This window comes from Hemiscyllium ocellatum, chromosome 19, assembly GCF_020745735.1.
Source record: "Hemiscyllium ocellatum isolate sHemOce1 chromosome 19, sHemOce1.pat.X.cur, whole genome shotgun sequence".
In the NCBI taxonomy this organism is placed as follows: domain Eukaryota; kingdom Metazoa; phylum Chordata; class Chondrichthyes; order Orectolobiformes; family Hemiscylliidae; genus Hemiscyllium; species Hemiscyllium ocellatum.
The window spans coordinates 12,486,224-12,506,449 of NC_083419.1; the positions used below are offsets into that span (position 1 = coordinate 12,486,224).

General features: G+C 48.1%; 1 protein-coding gene across 1 annotated transcript; it reads right to left on the reverse strand.

Annotated features, from left to right (window-relative positions):
* Nucleotides 1-381: 381 nt before the first annotated feature.
* Nucleotides 382-19,846, reverse strand: kics2 (KICSTOR subunit 2). Its single transcript, XM_060839235.1, has 3 exons — nucleotides 19,405-19,846; nucleotides 7,450-7,738; nucleotides 382-1,515 (listed from the first exon to the last, which is right to left on the reverse strand). Exons 1-3 carry the CDS (start codon nucleotides 19,637-19,639, stop codon nucleotides 699-701), a joined length of 1,341 nt encoding a protein of 446 aa, XP_060695218.1. The 5' UTR covers nucleotides 19,640-19,846; the 3' UTR covers nucleotides 382-698.
* Between the last annotated feature and the right edge of the window lie 380 nt (nucleotides 19,847-20,226).

Here is a 20,226-nt window from a genome sequence, read left to right on the forward strand (position 1 = left end):
CATCATCCTGACTTAAAAATATATTGCTGTTCCTCCAGTGTCGCTGGGTCAAACTCTTGGAAACTCCCTCCCTAACAGCGTTAACGGGTGAATGCTCACCATATGGACTGCAGCGATACAAGACCGGTTACTGCCACCTTCTCAAGGGCAATTAGTGATTCAAAATTAATGCTGGCCCAGCCGGTGATACCCACATCCCATGATGTTTTTTTAAATTGGAGTGGGTGCTTCAGAAGCAATAAGACATTGAGAGACACCCCCCCACCCCCCAAACTCGCTTGAGATCAAGTCCAAGACTTCATAAAGTGGCAGGACAGAGTTTCTTGCCCACAATATGTTCAAACACGTTTCCAACAACAAATAGGATTAAAGCTGAACCTCTGCACTGAATTCAAGTGTTTATTTCATAATTGTAAGTTGTATCCTCACAGCAGTTAGCATTAGCATGGTCATTGCTGAAAACATTTGTGGTAAATAGTTTGTGCAATTCTTAGCTGGGTGCAAGTTACAGGACTTAAATCTTCCAAAGTTGCAAACAATTACTGGAGTCCCAGTTCCCCTGACAGTATCAGATAAAGACTTGACTCAAGTCTGGCAAATGACTCTGGAATCCACTGCCAGTAGAATCCGCCTCTAATCATCCTTTTCTCATCATTAGTGATGCACCTATACCTTTACTGGGATCAGAGCAGCTGGCTTCAGCCTTTTGATCCTGGCTTCAAGCTGGCAAAGGGCTTGGAGTTCTTCAGGGAGCTCGAGAGCTCGTTGAGGAAGGAGAGAAAGTGAGAGTCTTTCTCCGACTTCCTGGAGACAAAGATGACCACAATGGTGAACTGGGGCTCGGGGCGGGTCAGGAAGTAGGTGCTCTGTACCTTGTCATCATAAAAGTAGACGATTTTGTCCAAAGTATTCAGTTCTGCCGCTCGGTCCGTCATGATCATGATCACGTTGGGCCAGTGCATTAGGGGCCGGTCAGTGGGCAAGGAAACAACGGCCGGGTATTGATCAACCCCCTTGGGTGCTTCCCTGTATGAGTGTGGGTGGTGGTATCCGTGGCCTTGGAAAGTCTCAGAGCCCCTGTTGTCGAATATCAGCGAGACATTCTCGGCGTCGTACTTGCGAATGAAGCTTGAGATCTTGCCACAGTAATCCGGGTTGGTCTTTGCGGTCAAGGCCTTCATTTCCGATGGGGTGGTCTGGCGGCCCAGCGCCTCATGGAAGTAGAAGGTGAACTTGGCCAACAGGGCGGTCTTCAGCTTGGCCAGCCACAGGAAGAGGTGCGGTGGCTGAAGGGCCTTCTGGGTCTGGCCCCCGAATAGGTGCTTCCTGGTCTCCCGCTGCTTCTCAAAAGTCTGTCCCCAGCTCTGCAGCTTGGAGTGGGCGCTGTGCAGGTTCAGCAGCGATGGGAGGAACTTCCACTCACTGATTTCGTTTTGTGCTTTCAGCAGCTGAGCCAGCACGTCCACCTCCAGCTGGAAGCTACTCTCCAATGGGCTCAAGATGGGGTGATGGAACCTAAGGAAATAAAAGCGAACACTCTGAAACATCCCTTGGGAATTAGCCACGTGAACGCTGCATGGTTGGCTTAATCTCCTGAACTATCAGATTTTCAATTCCCACCAGGCAGCCTGATCCATAAAACACTAATAATTGAACATCAGAGCAGCCACTATCTGAATGGTGATGGGGAGGTGCAACGAGACCCAGAGGTCCTTATATAACAGTCCTGGAAAGTAAGCATTGCAAGTGCAGCAGGCAGTGAAGAAGGCAAATGGTATGTTGCCCTTTACAGTGAGAGGATGTCAGTACAGGAGCAGGGATGTCTTGCTGCAATTCAAAAGGGCTGAAAATGTGTTGCTGGAAAAGCGCAGCAGGTCAGGCAGCATCCAAAGAATAGGAAATTCGACGTTTCGGGCATAAGCCCTTCATCAGGAATCCAGCAACACATTTTCAGCTCTGATACTCCAGCATCTGCAGACCTCACTTTCTCTTGCAATTCAAAAGGGCCTTGCTGAGACCACCCTTGGGAGTATTTATGTTCAGTTTTGGTCTCCGTATCTGAGGAGGACATTCTGGCTATGGAGCAAGGGCAACAAAGATTTACCACACTGATTCCAGGGATGGCAAGATTAACATATGAAGAGAGACTGGATTAGTTAAGACTATATTCACTGGAGTTTAGAAAGAGTGAAGGGATTGCATGGAAACCTCTAAGATCCTAAATGGAGTAGACAGGATAGATGCAGGAAAGACATGCTCAATGAATGGGGAATGCAGAATCAGAGGTCACAGTGAAAGGATATGGGGTAGGTCATTTAGGACTGAGATATGGAGAATTGTCTTCAGGCAGACAGTGGTGGAATTCTCTGTCACAGAAAGCCCATTAAGGTCAAAACATTGAGTGTTGTCAAGAAGGAGATATAGTTATTCAGAATAAAGGGATTCAAAGGTTTTGGGGTGAAAGTGGGAACAGGGGACTGAGTTGGATGAGCAGCCATGTTTATATTGAATGGTGGAGCAGGCTCAAAGGGCTGATACTGCTCCTTGTTTTTCAATGTTTCTTTAAAAGTTAGCCATGGCTAAGTGGATTGGAGATTAAAAACTCAGATGCTGGAATCCAAAATAGACAGGCAGGAGGCTGGAAGAACACAACAAGCCAGGCAGCATCAGGAGGTGGAGAAGTCAACGTTTCGGGTGTCACCCTTCTTCAGGACTGGGGTTGGGTGTGGGGGAGCTGCAGATAAAGGGGGAGGCAGGGGCAGGGTGGTGAGGTGGGGACAGGTGAAGACAGGTAGAGGGGACAACCTGGTTGGTCAATGGGAGGAAGGAATCCAGTTGGTGACAGGGAGTATGGAAGGGTGGGGGGTGGGGGGTGCTGGGAAGGGTGGGGAGGAGGGGGGAAAAATGGAAAGGGAGGTTATTTGAAATTGGAAAACTCAATGTTGAGCCCTCTGGGCTGTAAGTTGCCCAGGCGAAAGATGTGGTGTTGTTCCACCAATTTGTGCTGAAGTTTGTTTTGGCAATGGAAGAGGTCAAGGATGGTCATGTCAGATAACAGTGTTGTCATTTAGACAGACTTCGGAGACCTCAATATGTATATTTACTATTAAGGGAGCATTGCACTGTCAGTATCCTCAGGTTGTGATGTTAAACTGAGATTACATATGAAAAACAAACTGGGAGAAGAGGTAGACCATGTCACCTTTCAAGACTATTCCATCATTCAATAAGACCGTGGTCAATCCGTTTGTGTTCCAATTTCCACATCCTCATCTATTCCCAATAACTTTTCATTCTTTTGTCTAACAGGAATTTATCTACCTCTGTGTTAAAAAGCTCAATGACCCTGCCTCATGACCTTCTAAAGCAGTGAATTCCACATTCACACATCAATCAGAGAGAGAAACAAAACTCTCTCCTCATTTCTGTTCCAAAAGGGTAGTGGTAATTTTAAAACAATAGCCCCAGTCTGGGCTCACCCAGACAAGCAGAAACATCCTTAACATGCCCACTTTGTCAAGACCATTCAGGATCATATAACCTCCAAACAAATCAACACACAACTATTCTAGATTCCACGTAAAACAAGCCTACTCTATTCAACCTTCCCACATAAAAAACCTGCTCATTCCAGGTACTAACTTCCTTAAATGAGGAGACCAAAAATGCACACAGTATTCAAGATATGGTCTCACCAATGCATTGCACAACTAATTACTTTCACATTCAATATTTCTGATAATAAAAGATGGCATTCCATTCACCTGTTTAATTAAGTGTGGTACCTCCATGCTAACTTCCTGTGGCTTTTACACTGGAACACTTTCACAACAACTACCTCTGGTGGATGATGGCATTATTTAAAACAGCCAGAGAAATCTACACTTTACTGGTTGAGTGCAACTCTGACAATACTCAGGACTTGTCATCTTGGACAAAGCAGCCCACTTCATCGACACCCCTTTTACCACTTTAACATTCACTGTCCTCACCACTGTGCAGAGTTCTGCAGCATGTATCTTCTACATGGTGCATTGTCATAATCCATTAAAGATCCTTTGTCAGAAGCTTCCAAACTCTCAACCTGTACCATGAAAGAGGACAAGATTAACAAGTTCCTCTAGGCGAAAGTGAGCACTGCAGATGCTGGAGATTAGAGTCAAGAGTGCAGTGCTGGAAAAGCACGCAGGTCAGGCAGCATCCGAGGAGAAGGAAAATCGACATTTTGGGCAAAAGCCCTTCATCAGCAATGAGCTTCACCATTCCTGATGAAGGGCTTTTGCCTGGAACGTCAATTTTCCTGCTCCAGGATGCTGCCTGACCTGCTGTGCTTTTCCAGCAACACACTCTCAACTCTAACAAGTTCCCCTGCAAGCCACAGAATGTCCCATCTTGGAAATATATCGCCGTTCTTTCAGTATTGCTGGGTCAATATGTTGAAACTTCCTTCCTAGCAGAACTTTGAGTGTATCTGCACTCCAAGGATTGCAGTAGTTCAAGAAGGCAGCTCACCACCACCTTCTGAAGGACAATCAAGGACAAGTAGGAAATATCGGTCTTGCTAGTAACACCCACATCTCCATGAAAGGATAAAAGGAAAATTCTCCCAATTGTCCTGACTGAAATTTATCCCTCAACCCAAATCACTGGAACACATTATCTGGTCATCATCACAATACTGGTTTTGAGTCATCTTACTGTACACAAACAGATACATTTCATTTCTTCTTTCAGCATTGCCTACATTTTAAATAGCTAGCCATAAGGCGCTTTGGGAAGTCCTCAAATACAGATGCTGCATTAATCAAAATTCTGCCTTTTCCCTCCTTCCACAGCTCTGTGTCTCAGCTGGGAGTGAACTAGGTTCCCTGACAGTTCTGCAGTGCCATTTGGTGCATAGAGTCTGTGCTCACATCCCACAAGTGAGATTCAAAATCAAACTGCTGATTCAGTGCTAAGTGCTATCACTGAGCTACAACTGAAGGAGAAATGCAAAAAAAGGTCCAGTAAGAACAATAAAAATGCAGCCATGTGGCAGCACTTGGTAAATAAACTATTGCTGAATTCTTCATTCATAGGGGAAGCAGGAAGAAGGCCAAGACAATGTATCAAATTATAGACAGCCCTTCATTGATAGATAATGCATGAATAACCATGAGCACTCCAAGGGAGTTGGTGCAGGTGATTTAGAAAAGTTGATCAGTTCGTTATAATGTGCAATGAAGGTGGCCAGTAGGTCAGGGACGTGGAACACATCGAATTAAGGAAAGCTCCTGCAGATGCTGGAAATCTGAAACAAATACAGAGTACTCTGCTTTAGAACTGGACTCAAAATGATATCTCAAGTTTCTCTCTCCACAGATGCTGCCAGACATGCTGTGTTTCTCCAACAATTTCTGTAATGTGCAACACGTCACATGGTGTGAGTGGTCGTGTGATGTTCCCAGAACCAGTTTCAATTTTGAGCAACACAAGCAGCAGAAGACTCTCTGGATAGCTTGAGGGTAGAGAGGGTGGTGTAGTTTAATCATCCATTCCCTCCACCAGCCAATGCACTGTAGCTGTAGTGTGCACCAACCTTCAACATAATACACTTCAACAACTCACCAAGGCTCCTTCAGCAGCAGCTCCCAAGACTGTGACCTCTGCTACCTCTGAGGGTCAAGGCAACAACTGATCATGGGATTACTCCCAACTCCAAGTTGCCCCTTTTCCAAGTCTCACGGCCATCTGACTTGGGGAAGAGTGGCCAATCCTACATCGGCACGGCTTCAGAGTCTTATATCTCTCTGCCTAACCATAGGAGTCCGAGAAGACAGCTCACCACCAACTCCTCCAGAGCAATTAGGGAAGAGCAATGATTAGCAATGACATTCTGAAGATTAGATTTTGAGAATGACAACGTGACCTTTTTAATTGGATGAAATCTTCCCAGTTAATGAGCTCATGGGTGATAAGCTCCACATTGTCAGAGATACAAAAAAAAGCATTGGAAAAATGTATAATCCTTCTGACAAATCACCTATAAACCATTTTGTCAGCAGAATCATTCGCTACAGGAGAAATCGCAGCTGGAATACTGTGAACAGTTTTGGGCTCTTTATCTAAGGGGAGCTGTACTGGTGTTGGAGGTTGGCAAGAGAAAATTCACTAGGTTATCCTGGATATGGAGATAGTATGTTGTGAGGAGAGGTTGAGTTGGTTGCTCCTGCAATCACTGGCATGCAGAAGAATGAGGAGTGACCTTATTGAAACATAAAAGACTCCTGGAGATCTTGACAGTAGATGTGGAGAGGTTGTTGTCTTGTGGAAGAGTCTAGGACCAGAGGGCACAATCTCAGAAGAAGGGCTTGCCCACCTAAAACAGATATGATGAGCTTTTTTTCTCTCAGAGAGTGGTAAATCTGTGGAATTGTTTACCACAGAGCGCTGTTGAGGCTGGGTCATTAAGTATATTCAAGGCTGAGGATAGAAACATTTTCAATCAGTAAAGGGATCAAGGATTATGGGATACCAAGAAAATGGAGATAAGCATTATCAGATCAGCTGTGATCTCACTGAATAACAGTGTTGACCTGATGGGTTGAATGGCCTACATCTGCTCATACATCCTATGGTCTTATGGAATCTGTATCAACTCTTGTGAAGAACAACACTGTCAATTCCACGCTCTGACTCTTTCCCAGATCCCCAGCAATTGTTTCTCCAAATACTTATCCCAATTTTTTCTTTTGTTGGCCACTATTAAGTTGATAAAAAAAGGACAAAGAATTGCAGATGCTGGAAATCAGAAACAAAACAGAAATTACTGGAAAATCTCAGCAGTTCTGGCATTATCTGTAGAGAGTAAACAGAGTTAACAGTTCAGGTCCACTGACCCTTCTCCAGAACTATTAATCATAGCATCCCTACAGTGTGGAAGCAAGTCTTTCAGCCCATCGAGTCCATGCCGCCCCTCTGAAGAACATCCCACCCAGACCCACCCTACCACCCAATCCCTGTAACCCTGCAATTTCCCATGGCTAATCTACCTCACCACACATCACATGACACTCTGGATGATTTAGCATGGGCAATCCATCTGACTGTCACATCTTTGGACTATGGGAGGAAACCAGAGAACCTGGAGGAAACCCACACAGTTGCCCAAAGCTGGAATCGAACCCAGGTCCCTGGCGCCGCAGCAGCAGTGCTAACCACTGAGTCACCATGCCGCCAAAATCTACCACCGCATTGTGTCAAAGAAGATTATCCTCAACACACCTCTTGTTCTTCTTCCAATCACCTTAATTCTGTGTCCTCTGGTTACTGATTCTTCAGCCAATGACAACTGCTTTCCCTTACTTACTGTTTCTCAGACTCCTCACCTTCCACTGGCTATCACTTATGGTTCTGCTTTGTTCAACAGTCCAGCTCATGCCTGCTTGGATCACTGGGTCTAGTACTCACCTGGAACTGTATTTCTGCAGAATAGCCTCCAGCGCATGCACCACCTCTGTCGAATGGATGGACTTCTGCGTGCTGAGGGAATACATCTTCTCATAGAAGTCAGCGATTTCCATTCGAGCCTGAATAAAAAAGCAAAGCTGCTCGGAAAGGTGGGAGAGGAGCTCTTCCAGATACGGGGGGGTCCCTGTCGCTGAGTTCTGTGCAGTGGTGGCCAACTTGCGCAGCTCACTGTGGAGGGATGTGTAGATAGATCGAATGGAATCCTTCCGACTGAAGAATGACTGCCCACCTGCGCGTCCAATCAGATAGAAGAAGAGAGTTATATAGACTTTTACACAACAGAAACAGGCCCATTCTCCACGAGTCTTCTCCCGCTTTACTTCATCTCACTTTAACAACCAATCCTTTTCACCCTCATGTGTTTATCTGTCCCTTTTCATGCGTCTGTGCTGTTCATCATAACTACTCCTTCTGGTATTGAGTTCTGTTTTCTAAACACTCTTCAAAAACAGAACTTAGTTACCCAAATTCCCAGCTGGATTAATTTGTGACTAGATGATGTTTTATAACCTCTTCATCTGCGCTCCCACACACAAGTAGAACATCTTCTTCATGTCCACACTAAGTAGCCTCTTCATAATTTTATAGACACCTACGATGACATCCCTGCCCTTTCCGGAAGGAGTGAGCCCCAGCCTGTTCAGACTCTGATGACTCAGCTCTGCGATCAAAGTAGCAGCTAAACCTGAGAACTCCCAGTCATATTAGCACTGAAAACCATTCTTAAGATAAATCAGCTGTGATGAAGTGGATCTGCTTGAGACAATTATTTTACACAACTCCCTCACCTTTTCCCTTCTGTTTAAATCCATTAGATCCACAAAGTGGGGGTCAGATCCACAAAGTGGGGGTCAGATCCACAAAGTGGGGGTCAGATCCCAAAGTGGGGGTCAGATCCCAAAGTGGGGGTCAGATCCACAAAGTGGGGGTCAGATCCCAAAGTGGGGCTGAGAGCTGTGAGGCAGTAATGGCTGCTGTGCGGTTCTGACCAGGTTATAATAAATGCGACCCACAATAAAGGGCAGACCCTCACGCAGACAGGATTCTACCCCACTCCCCCACATCACCTACCTCCTTGTTCTCACAGGTCTCTCCCCACCCCCCCTCACAGTATTCACTCAGGGGTTATGATAACTTTCATGCCTCATAAAGGAGTCACAATGGGAAGTGGTTTGAGGCAGAACAGGCCTAGACCTGGTTCTGCTCTGTGGAATGAGATAAACAAAAACAACTTGATGGTGAAATCAAATAAATGTGACTGAAAGGTAAGTGCTATAGCGTTTAAAGGTGTTGTCACTCAGCAGATTGGTACCTACACAACAAAACAAAAATGTCTCATTTAAGCCTTTGAATGCTTTAGCTGATGCTTTAAATTCAGAGCCTGCTCACTCAAAACACTAACTCTACATACAGACTCTTACTGACTGAGAGCACTCGTGTTTCACCCTCCACCACTGCGCTATACTGAACTCCTGCCAAAAACACTGCAGGTCTTCAGGACAACTGTGTCCAGTTCTGGTCACCCTGCAGCAGCAAAGCTAATATTAAACTGGAGAGGGTTCAGAAAAGATTTACCCGGATGTTGTCAGAAATGGAGGCTTTGAGATTTAAAAATAGACTGGAAAGACTGCAACTTTTTCACTGCAGTGTAGGAGGCTGAGGTGTGACCTTACTGAGGTTTATAAAATCGTGAGGAGCATAGATAAAATGAATGACAAGGAGCTTTTCCCTATGGTGGGCGAGCTCAAAACTAGGGGGTATATTTGTAAGGTGAGCAGAGAAAGATTTAAAAGGGACCTGAGGGGCAACTTTGTTTTTTACACAGAGAGCATTCGTGTGTGGAATGAACTGCCAGATAAAATGGTGGATACAGGTACAGTCACAACGTTTAAAAGATATTTAGATAAGCTCATAAACAGGAAAGGTTCGGAAAGATATAGGCTAAACACAGGCTAGTTCAGGTTGGGAATGTGCGGCGTGGACTGGTTGGACCAAAGGGTCTGTTTCCATGCTGTAATACTCTATATAGAAAAGCACGTGTCCCCAAACAAATGCGAGACTGCGTACGTAACATACAAATGCACGCCCATGTACATTTAAACAATTTTGCACAGTTACGGTAATGTGGAATAGCATACATATGTTTATCTATAATGAGTCTTTCAACGTCATCCTCTGACCACCTCCATTACAAAATCTAGTGGTGGCCTACATGTGACTCCAGACCCAAATCAGTATGGCTGAATGAGAAGTGCCTTCTGAAATAGCCCAGCAAGTCATTCAGTTCAAGGGCAATTAGGGATGGGCAATAAACTCCACTGTCGCCCACATCCCATAAAAGAATTTTTAAAATCTCAATACTGTGTTCTCCTAAGACTGCATCCTTCATGGTTTCTGCCTTGAATACTTCCTGGGACAAAGCATCCTGTGCTTCAACAATTCTACATAAGAATTGCCTCTTAGACTCTCTCAATATTTTGTTGAGAACTTTAAACCTAGTTCATTCTAGTCCCTAATTCTCCAACCAGAGAAGATTTGTCTTCTTGTAACTTTTCCTCCAATTTAAAAATCAGAGACCTCCCCCACCATCCAGAGTAAAAATCCTGCACCTGCCAATATCACAAAGGCATTAAGATCATCAAATCACCGGGTGCTCTGCTGGTCTCACCTCTGAATCACAAGGTCTCAGTTTTAACTGGGGCTCTGCCTATCTTCATTGGTGGATGAAAAACATCCCATGACTATTCCGAAAGAGAGCAGGACATTACAATAACAAATTACCTGGATATTATCACCTTGTGATTTGTGGGAGCTTGCTTTACACAAACTGGCTGCAGCACTTTGTACGTGCCAACAGGGACTACACTTCAAAAGCTGCTTAGTGATATAAATGTGAGTTTTGCTTTAAAGTCACTGGTCTCATTTGCTGCTGTGCAAACATTAGATTAGATTTAAGTTAGATTCTCTACAGTGTGGAACCAGGCCCTTCAGCCCAACTAGTCCACACCCGACCCTCTGAAGAGTAACCCACCCAGACCCATTCCCCCTAACTAATGCACCTAACTCTATGGGCAATTTAGCATGGCCAATTCACCTAACCTGCACATCTTTTGGACTGTGGGAAGAAACATGCAAACTCCACACAGACAGTCGCCTGAGGCTGGAATCGAACCTGGGTCCCTGGCGCTGTGAGGCAACAGTGCTAACCACTGCGCCACCGTGCCGCTCCACAGTTGCCAGATTTTCCTATGTAACAAAAATGGTTGCACATCAGGAATAAGTGATAATTATAACACATGAGACATGATAAAGCATTATATGAACACATTCCTTGTTTTCATATAACACTGAACACATCAGCCCTGCAAGTCTTTTCCTTTTAGTACTCAAAGCAGCATAAACTCTCCATCTAAACTTCTTTTAATTACAAAATCACTAGGCATTGTTGCCATTTCAAATACTGACTACTTACAGTTCCTTCTCTAATGGAAAGCACTGGCTAGCTTTCCAAAGGGAATATATCAACGATAAAATGAGTTACAGTCAAACTGATATAGGCTGTCTTTGCCATCCCCCACATTAGAGGAGCCATTTAGATGGGATTGATTGCAGCCTTTCTACTGAGCATGATCATTTTTGAATCCCTTCTCCCAAAAAATACATGATGATATTCAATAATCAGCATCTAGTACTTTAGACAAAACACCAGTGAGTCTGTTAATAAGTAGCTAGACCAAATAAGACCAAGACAGATCCCTGTACTAGCCTTTTAATCCTATGACACAACAAGAAATAGCTTTTTGATTAATCAGAATAATCAATTTTTATTGATTAGCTTACAACAAACTGAGACATCAGGAAGCCCCCCAGTTGCTCTGGAAACTATAGGTATCAAGCTCCCAGAAGCCTGTAACGCTCGCCACATGTTATTTCTCAAATTACCTATCTACAGTATCTCAAATTGTTATTAAAATAAATATAGATTAAAAATCCCTTCCAGTTTTAGTTTTTCTGGACATATATTAAGTGGCTCGGCATGGCTGTGAGATAACGATTGAGAGTCAGTGTGTCGAGGATGGATGTGCAGTTGTGTCAGCAATTAGAACAGAAGGAATAAGCACAGCACTGCCTTGATCTGCCCACTGGCACTTTCTTAAAAAACACTGAAACATCGTTTTCACTTTGGACAAAATTCTTAATCCAATTACAAACTGTATTGGTTTGGTGATCATTCAATCTGGGGCCATTTCTACCTTCCAACATGAGCATTTTTTTCTAACTAATGCAAAACAGCTTAAAATTCCACCAACTTTTCCACTATTTCAGGCAAATTTCACCAAAACAACAAAATCAAAGGAAAACTCATGGCCATTTTCTTTGAAAAGAAAAACAAGTCACAAAGATCGGGAACTACACGACACCGTTCCATTTTCAGCACGGAACTGAACATCTTTTTACACACTGTCCTCAAACAACCCAGTCCAATACACATTTCCTGAGCTGCAGAAAATATTGCAGATTCTGAAATGCAGAAATACGGCAGAAACGAGAACAAAAGAAAAGCTGGAAAAGCTCAACAGGTCAGGCAGAATCTGTGGAGAGAAACAGAGTTAACTTTCAGACAAATGACATCTCCAGAGTTGTCACTATCATGGGCTCAGTGGGTAGCACACACAATCGAGTCGGAAAGCTGTAGAATACTTGCCTATTCCAGAAACTGGAGAATAAAATTAAGGTCAGCATTCTAGTGTATTAGCTTCAAGACACAAATGCAAAACCAAATACCCCACCCTCACTTCAGTTTATGTATACATAACAGGTTCATGTAGTTATAAACATGTGCAAACACTGTATCACCTAGCTCAGCTCACAATTGTACACGTGACACAGAAACCTTAGCTCAACACACGCCCAGAAAGATACACTTCCTCTTTGTCCCCCCACCCCAACTTATTTACCCCCACCTCCCTCGTCCATCCACTGTCCCATTCTCTTCACAGCTTTTCACTTCCTCTTAAGACAAGGAGCAGAAGTAGCCACTTGGTTCATTGAGCCCTGACTCCATCATTCAGTGAGATCTTGGCTGCTTCGGGTCACGTGACCTTTCTTCAGTTCTATCGCCACCTCCTCTATCTTTCCCTCAGCCCCGGCCCCACCCCATTTATTTCTCAGCTCCCTTCCCCCCCCTCCCCAGTCCTGATGAAGGGCTTATGCCTGAAATGTCGACCCTCCTGCTCCTCAGATGCTGCCTGACCTGTTGCGCTTTTTCCAGCACCACATTTTATCGACCCTTTCTCTCCCAGACCTGCTGGAATTTCTGATTTTGTTTCCAATTTCCAGCAGCTGCGGTTTTTAGCGTTTTTGTTTCCTCCTCATCTCTATCTTAAATAGGTGACCCTTTACTCTGAGATGATGTCCTCTGGTCCTTGACTCCCCACAAGCAGAAACATCTCTATCTAAGCCCTGTCTAGCCCCCTCAAAATGTGTATGTTTCAATATGTTCCACCGCTTCCCTCTCCTATCTTGCCTCTTCACCCTCATCTTTGATTCTCCACCATCTGAATGCATTCTTTGGTAGAGGTTCACTATCCTTTGAAGGGACTTTTCCTCATTTCAGTCCTAAAAGGTCTATCGTATGAACAAAGCAGGTCTAACTAGGAGCAGGGGGGTGAGATGTAACTGGGGAAGGAGGAAAACTGGGAATAAGTGGGTTAGGGGTAATCCAAGGGAGTTTTAGGGTAACTGGGGGCAGGAATGAGTGGGTAATTGGGCAGGGTGTAATGAGTGGGGGTAATTGAGGTAAGGGGGTTTATTGGGAGAGAAGGGGAATAGGGAGAAGGGAGGGTCAGGGTGATGAGGATAGCATGGACAGAGAGAGTGAATGCACTGCTGTTCAATAAGATCATAGTTGATCTGATTTTAACCTCAACTCTACATTCCTGCATATCCCCAATAATCTTCCGTGCCCATAGTAATCAAGAATCTATCTGCCTCTGCCTTAAATATATTTGAAGGTTCTGCATCCACTGCCTTTTGAAGAAGGGAATTCCAAAGACAACTTCTCTCAGGAAGAAAAGGAATTTCTCCCTCATCTGTTTTAAACAGGCAACCCCTCAGTTTTAAACTCTGACCCCCTAGTCCTAGTTTCTCCCAAAAGAGGAATCATCCTTTCAACATCCACACGGTGAAGTCCCCTCAGAGTCACCTCTGACTCTTCTAAACTCTAGAGGTCACAGGCTGACCTGTCTCACCTTTCCTGCTCATTCCAATAGCCTAGCAAACCTATGATCTGATTCCAATGCATTAACATCCTTCTATAAGTATGGTGGCCAGTACTGTACACTGTACTCCTGATGTAGTCTCAGTATAAATGAAACATAAAGCCCCTACTCTTGCATTCAATTCCCCTCGCAATAAGACATTACTCTATTAGCTTTCCTGATTACTTGCTGCACCCACATACTAACCTTTTGCAATCCTATCCTGTACCCTGAGACTGTGTGCCAGGTCCTAGACTTCGAAAACAAGGAAAACATTCTTCCTGCATATCCCCACTCTTTCCATTGATTCTCCAGCCCCTCTACCACATGATCCCAAATGTCTTTATGCACCCTCTCAGTTCTTGTTACCCCCACCATCCTGACCCTCTCCTCCCCATTTCCACTTCCCCTAAGATAGCCCCTTATCTCAATTACCCCCTGCTCATTACAACATGCTCAATTACCCACACACCTCTGCCGCCAGTTACGCTAACATTCCCCCAATTACCCCGAGCACACTTACACACAGCTTACTCTTTCCCCAGTCACGTCTGATCCCCTTCCCCCAGTACCCTCACTAGCAGACACCCCTTACCCCTGCTGCCAGTTATACTCATGCTACCAAATACACCTTCCAGCTGTCCCTCAATCCCTGCCCCTTCACCACAGCTGCCAGTTATACTCTTACCAAGAAATATCCCTCACTCACTCAGTTACCCCCTTACCCAGTGTCTGCTACAGTTACCCCCTTACCCAGTGTCTGCTACAGTTACCCCCTTACCCAGTGTTTACCCGTTACCCCCTTACCCAGTGTCTGCTACAGTTACCCCCTTACCCAGTGTCTGCTACAGTTACCCCCTTACCCAGTGTTTACCCGTTACCCCCTTACCCAGTGTCTGCTACAGTTACCCCCTTACCCAGTGTTTACCCGTTACCCCCTTACCCAGTGTCTGCTACAGTTACCCCCTTACCCAGTGTCTGCTACAGTTACCCCCTTACCCAGTGTTTACCCGTTACCCCCTTACCCAGTGTCTGCTACAGTTACCCCCTTACCCAGTGTCTGCTACAGTTACCCCCTTACCCAGTGTTTACCCGTTACCCCCTTACCCAGTGTCTGCTACAGTTACCCCCTTACCCAGTGTCTGCTACAGTTACCCCCTTACCCAGTGTTTACCCCAGTTACCCCCTTACCCAGTGTTTACCCGTTACCCCCTTACCCAGTGTCTGCTACAGTTACCCCCTTACCCAGTGTTTACCCCAGTTACCCCCTTATCCAGTGTCTGCTTCAGTTACCCCCTTACCCAGTGTTTACCCGTTACCCCCTTATCCAGTGTTTACCCTAGTTACCCCCTTACCCAATGTTTACCCTAGTTACCCCTATCCAGTGTGTACCCCAGTTACCCCCTTACCCAGTGTCAGCTTCAGTTACCCCCTTACCCAGTGTTTACCCGTTACCCCCTTATTCAGTGTTTACCCCATTTACCCCCTTATCCAGTGTTTACCCCAGCTACCCCCTTACCCAGTGTCAGCTTCAGTCACCCCCTTACCCAGTGTTTGCCCGTTACCCCCTTATTCAGTGTTTACCCCAGTTACCCCCTTATCCAGTGTTTACCCCAGCTACCCCCTTACCCAGTGTCAGCTTCAGTTACCCCCTTACCCAGTGTCAGCTTCAGTTACCCCCTTACCCAGTGTTTACCCTGGTTTTTGCCCCCTTACCCAGTGTTTACCCCAGCTACCCCCTTATCCAGTGTTTACCCCAGCTACCCCCTTACCCAGTGTCAGATTCAGTTACCCCCTTACCCAGTGTTTACCCTGGTTTTTGCCCCCTTACCCAGTGTTTACCCCAGTTACCCCCTTACCCAGTGTTTACTCCAGTAACCCCCTTATCCAGTGTCTGCTTCAGTTATCCCCTTACCCAGTGTTTACCCCAGTTGCCCTCTTCCCAGTGTTTACCCCAGTTACCCCCTTATCCAGTGTCTGCTTCAATTACCCCTTACCCAGTGTTTACCCGTTACCCCCTTATCCAGTGTTTACCCGTTACCCCCTTACCCAGTGTTTACCCTAGTTACCCCCTTACCCAGTGTTTACCCGTTACCCCCTTATCCAGTGTTTACCCCAGTTACCCCCTTATCCAGTGTTTACCCCAGTTACCCCCTTACCCAGTGTTTACCCTAGTTACCCCTTTATCCAGTGTTTACCCGTTACCCCCTTACCCAGTGTCAGCTTCAGTTACCCCCTTACCCAGTGTCTGCTTCAGTAACCCCCTTACCCAGTGTTTACCCCAGTTACCCCCTTACCCAATGTTTACCCCAGTTACACCCTTATCCAGTGTTTACCCCAGTTACCCCCTTACCCAGTGTCTGCTTCAAGTTACCCCCTTACCCAGTGTTACCCCGGTTTTTGCCCCCTTACCCAGTGTTTACCCCAGTTACCCCCTTACCAAGTGTTTACCGCAGTTACCCCCTTACCAAGTGTTTACCCCAGTTACCCCCGTGCCTAGTATCTGCTTCAGTTACCCCCTTACCCAGTGTTTACCCTAGATACCGCCTTACCCAGTGTTTACCCTAGTTACCCCCTTACCCAGTGTTTACCCGTTACCCCCTTATCCAGTGTTTACCCCAGTTACCCCCTTACCCAGTGTTTACCCCAGCTACCCCCGTACCTAGTATCTGCTTCCGTTACCCCCTTACCCAGTGTTTACCCTGGTTTTTGCCCCCTTATCCAGTGCTGACCCCGGTTACCCCCTTACCCAGTGTTGACCCCAGTTACCCCCTTACCCAGTGTTTACCCCAGTTACCCCCTTACCCAGTGTCAGCTTCAGTTACCCCCTTACCCAGTGTTTACCCCAGTTACCCCCTTACCCAGTGTTTACCCCGGTTTTTGCCCCTTACCCAGTGTTTACCCCAGTCACCCCCTTACCCAGTGTTTACCCCGGTATTTACCCCCTTACCCAGTGTTTACCCCAGTTACCCCCTTACCCAGTGTTTACCCCGGTATTTGCCCCCTTACCCAGTGTTTACCCCGGTTACCCCCTTACCCAGTGTTGACCCCGGTTACCCCCTTACCCACTGTTTACCCCGGAATTTGCCCCCTTACCCAGTGTTTACCCCGGTTACCCCCTTACCCAGTGTTGACCCCGGTTACCCCCTTACCCAGTGTTTACCCCGGTATTTGCCCCCTTACCCAGTGTTGACCCCGGTTACCCCCTTACCCAGTATTGACCCCGGTTACCCCCTTACCCAGTGTTTACCCCAGTTACCCCCTTACCCAGTATTGACCCCGGTTAGCCCTTACCCAGTATTGACCCTGGTTACCCCCTTACCCAGTGTTGACCCCGGTTACCCCCTTACCCAGTGTTTACCCCAGTTACCCCCTTACCCAGTGTTTACCCCAGTATTTACCCCCTTACCCAGTGTTTACCCCAGTTACCCCCTTACCCAGTGTTTACCCCAGTATTTACCCCCTTACCCAGAGTTTACCCCAGTTACCCCCTTACCCAGTGTTTACCCCGGTATTTACCCCCTTACCCAGTGTTGACCCCGGTTACCCCCTTACCCAGTGTTTACCCCGGTTACCCCCTTACCCAGTGTTTGCCCCGGTATTTACCCCCTTACCCAGTGTTGACCCCAGTTACCCCCTTTCCCAGAGTTGACCCCGGTATTTACCCCCTTACCCAGTGTTGACCCCAGTTACCCCCTTACCCAGTGTTGACCCCGGTTACCCCCTTACCCAGTGTTTACCCCAGCTACCCCCTTACCCAGTGTCAGCTTCAGTTACCCCCTTACCCAGTGTTTACCCCGGTATTTACCCCCTTACCCAGTGTTGACCCCAGTTACCCCCTTACCCAGTGTTGACCCCGGTTACCCCCTTACCCAGTGTTTACCCCAGCTACCCCCTTACCCAGTGTCAGCTTCAGTTACCCCCTTACCCAGAGTTGACCCCGGTATTTACCCCCTTACCCAGTGTTGACCCCAGTTACCCCCTTACCCAGTGTTGACCCCAGTTACCTCCTTACCCAGTGTTTACCCCAGTTACCTCCTTACCCAGTGTTGACCCCAGTTACCCCCTTACCCAGAGTTGACCCCGGTATTTACCCCCTTACCCAGTGTTGACCCCGGTTACCCCCTTACCCAGTGTTTACCCCGGTTACCCCCCTACCCAGTGTTGACCCCGGTTACCCCCTTACCCAGTGTTTACCCCAGCTACCCCCTTACCCAGTGTCAGCTTCAGTTACCCCCTTACCCAGAGTTGACCCCGGTATTTACCCCCTTACCCAGTGTTGACCCCAGTTACCCCCTTACCCAGTGTTGACCCCAGTTACCTCCTTACCCAGTGTTGACCCCAGTTACCCCCTTACCCAGAGTTGACCCCGGTATTTACCCCCTTACCCAGTGTTGACCCCGGTTACCCCCTTACCCAGTGTTTACCCCGGTTACCCCCCTACCCAGTGTTGACCCCGGTTACCTCCTTACCCAGTGTTGACCCCAGTTACCCCCTTACCCAGAGTTGACCCCGGTATTTACCCCCTTACCCAGTGTTGACCCCGGTTACCCCCTTACCCAGTGTTTACCCCGGTTACCCCCCTACCCAGTGTTGACCCCGGTTACCCCCTTACCCAGTGTTTACCCCGGTTACCCCCCTACCCAGTGTTGACCCCGGTTACCCCCTTACCCAGTGTTTACCCCGGTTACCCCCCTACCCAGTGTTGACCCCAGTTACCCCCTTACCCAGTGTTTACCCCGGTTACCCCCCTACCCAGTGTTGACCCCGGTTACCCCCTTACCCAGTGTTTACCCCGGTTGCCCCCCTACCCAGTGTTGACCCCGGTTACCCCCTTACCCAGTGTTTACCCCGGTTACCCCCCTACCCAGTGTTGACCCCAGTTACCCCCTTACCCAGTGTTTACCCCGGTTACCCCCCTACCCAGTGTTGACCCCGGTTACCCCCTTACCCAGTGTTTACCCCGGTTACCCCCCTACCCAGTGTTGACCCCGGTTACCCCCTTACCCAGTGTTTACCCCGGTTACCCCCTTACCCAGTGTTTACCCCGGTTACCCCCCTACCCAGTGTTGACCCCAGTTACCCCCCTACCCAGTGTTGACCCCAGTTACCCCCTTACCCAGTGTTTACCCCGGTTACCCCCCTACCCAGTGTTGACCCCGGTTACCCCCTTACCCAGTGTTGACCCCGGTGTTTACCCCCTTACCCAGTGTTGACCCCAGTTACCTCCTTACCCAGTGTTTACCCCGGTGTTTACCCCCTTACCCAGTGTTGACCCCGGTTACCCCCCTACCCAGTGTTGACCCCGGTTACCCCCTTACCCAGTGTTGACCCCGGTTACCCCCCTACCCAGTGTTTACCCCGGTTACCCCCTTACCCAGTGTTGACCCCGGTTACCCCCCTACCCAGTGTTGACCCCGGTTACCCCCTTACCCAGTGTTGACCCCGGTGTTTACCCCCTTACCCAGTGTTGACCCCAGTTACCTCCTTACCCAGTGTTTACCCCGGTGTTTACCCCCTTACCCAGTGTTGACCCCAGTTACCCCCTTACCCAGTGTTGACCCCAGTTACCCCCCTACCCAGTGTTGACCCCGGTTACCCCCTTACCCAGTGTTTACCCCGGTTACCCCCTTACCCAGTTTCTGCCCCAGGAAGCCCATGCTGTGGTAGGCCTTCTCGGCTGCCGCCAGGTGAGCGAGTGCGGCGAGGATTCCGCTCCAGGAGGGGCCCGCGCTGCGGCTGCTCTCCTTCTCCCGCTCCACATAGTCCTTGGCGCGGTCATGGGAGCACACCCCCAGCTGCGAGAAGAAGGTCTCCAAGACCGCCTGCTCCACCGGCACCGGGCCCGGGCCCGCCGGGGGATCGCTCATCGCCAGCCCGGGGCTGGGAGATTGAGGGAGAGGCCTCGGGAGGAGAGCGGGGCCCGGCCACAGGGAGAGCGGGAGGGGAGTGAGGGACAGGCCGCGGTCTCGGTCTCCAGCTGCAGCCGGGCGCCGGGAGGGAGGGGCAGGGTCAGGGACCGGAACCTGATCCGGGACCGAGAGACGGTCCCTGGGCCCAGAGACACCGCCACCCCCCTCCCCATCCCCATCCTCCACCCCATAACCTACCCCAAACCGACACCCTCCCACTGACCCCCCTCAATGACCCCCCCACTGATCCCCCAAACCCATCCCCCCTCACTGACCCCCTAAACTCATCCCCCTCGCTGACCCCCCTCACTGACCCCCCAAACCATTCTCCCCTCACTGACCCCCCCCCCCCCACTGATCCCCCAAACCCATCCCCTCTGATCCCCCAAACCCATCCCCTCTCACTGGCACCCACAAACCCATCCCCCCTCACTGACCCCCCCCCAAACCCATCCACCCTCACTGACACCCACAAACCCATCCCCCCTCACTGACACCCACAAACCCATCCCCTCTCACTGACCCCCCCAAACCCATCCCCCCTC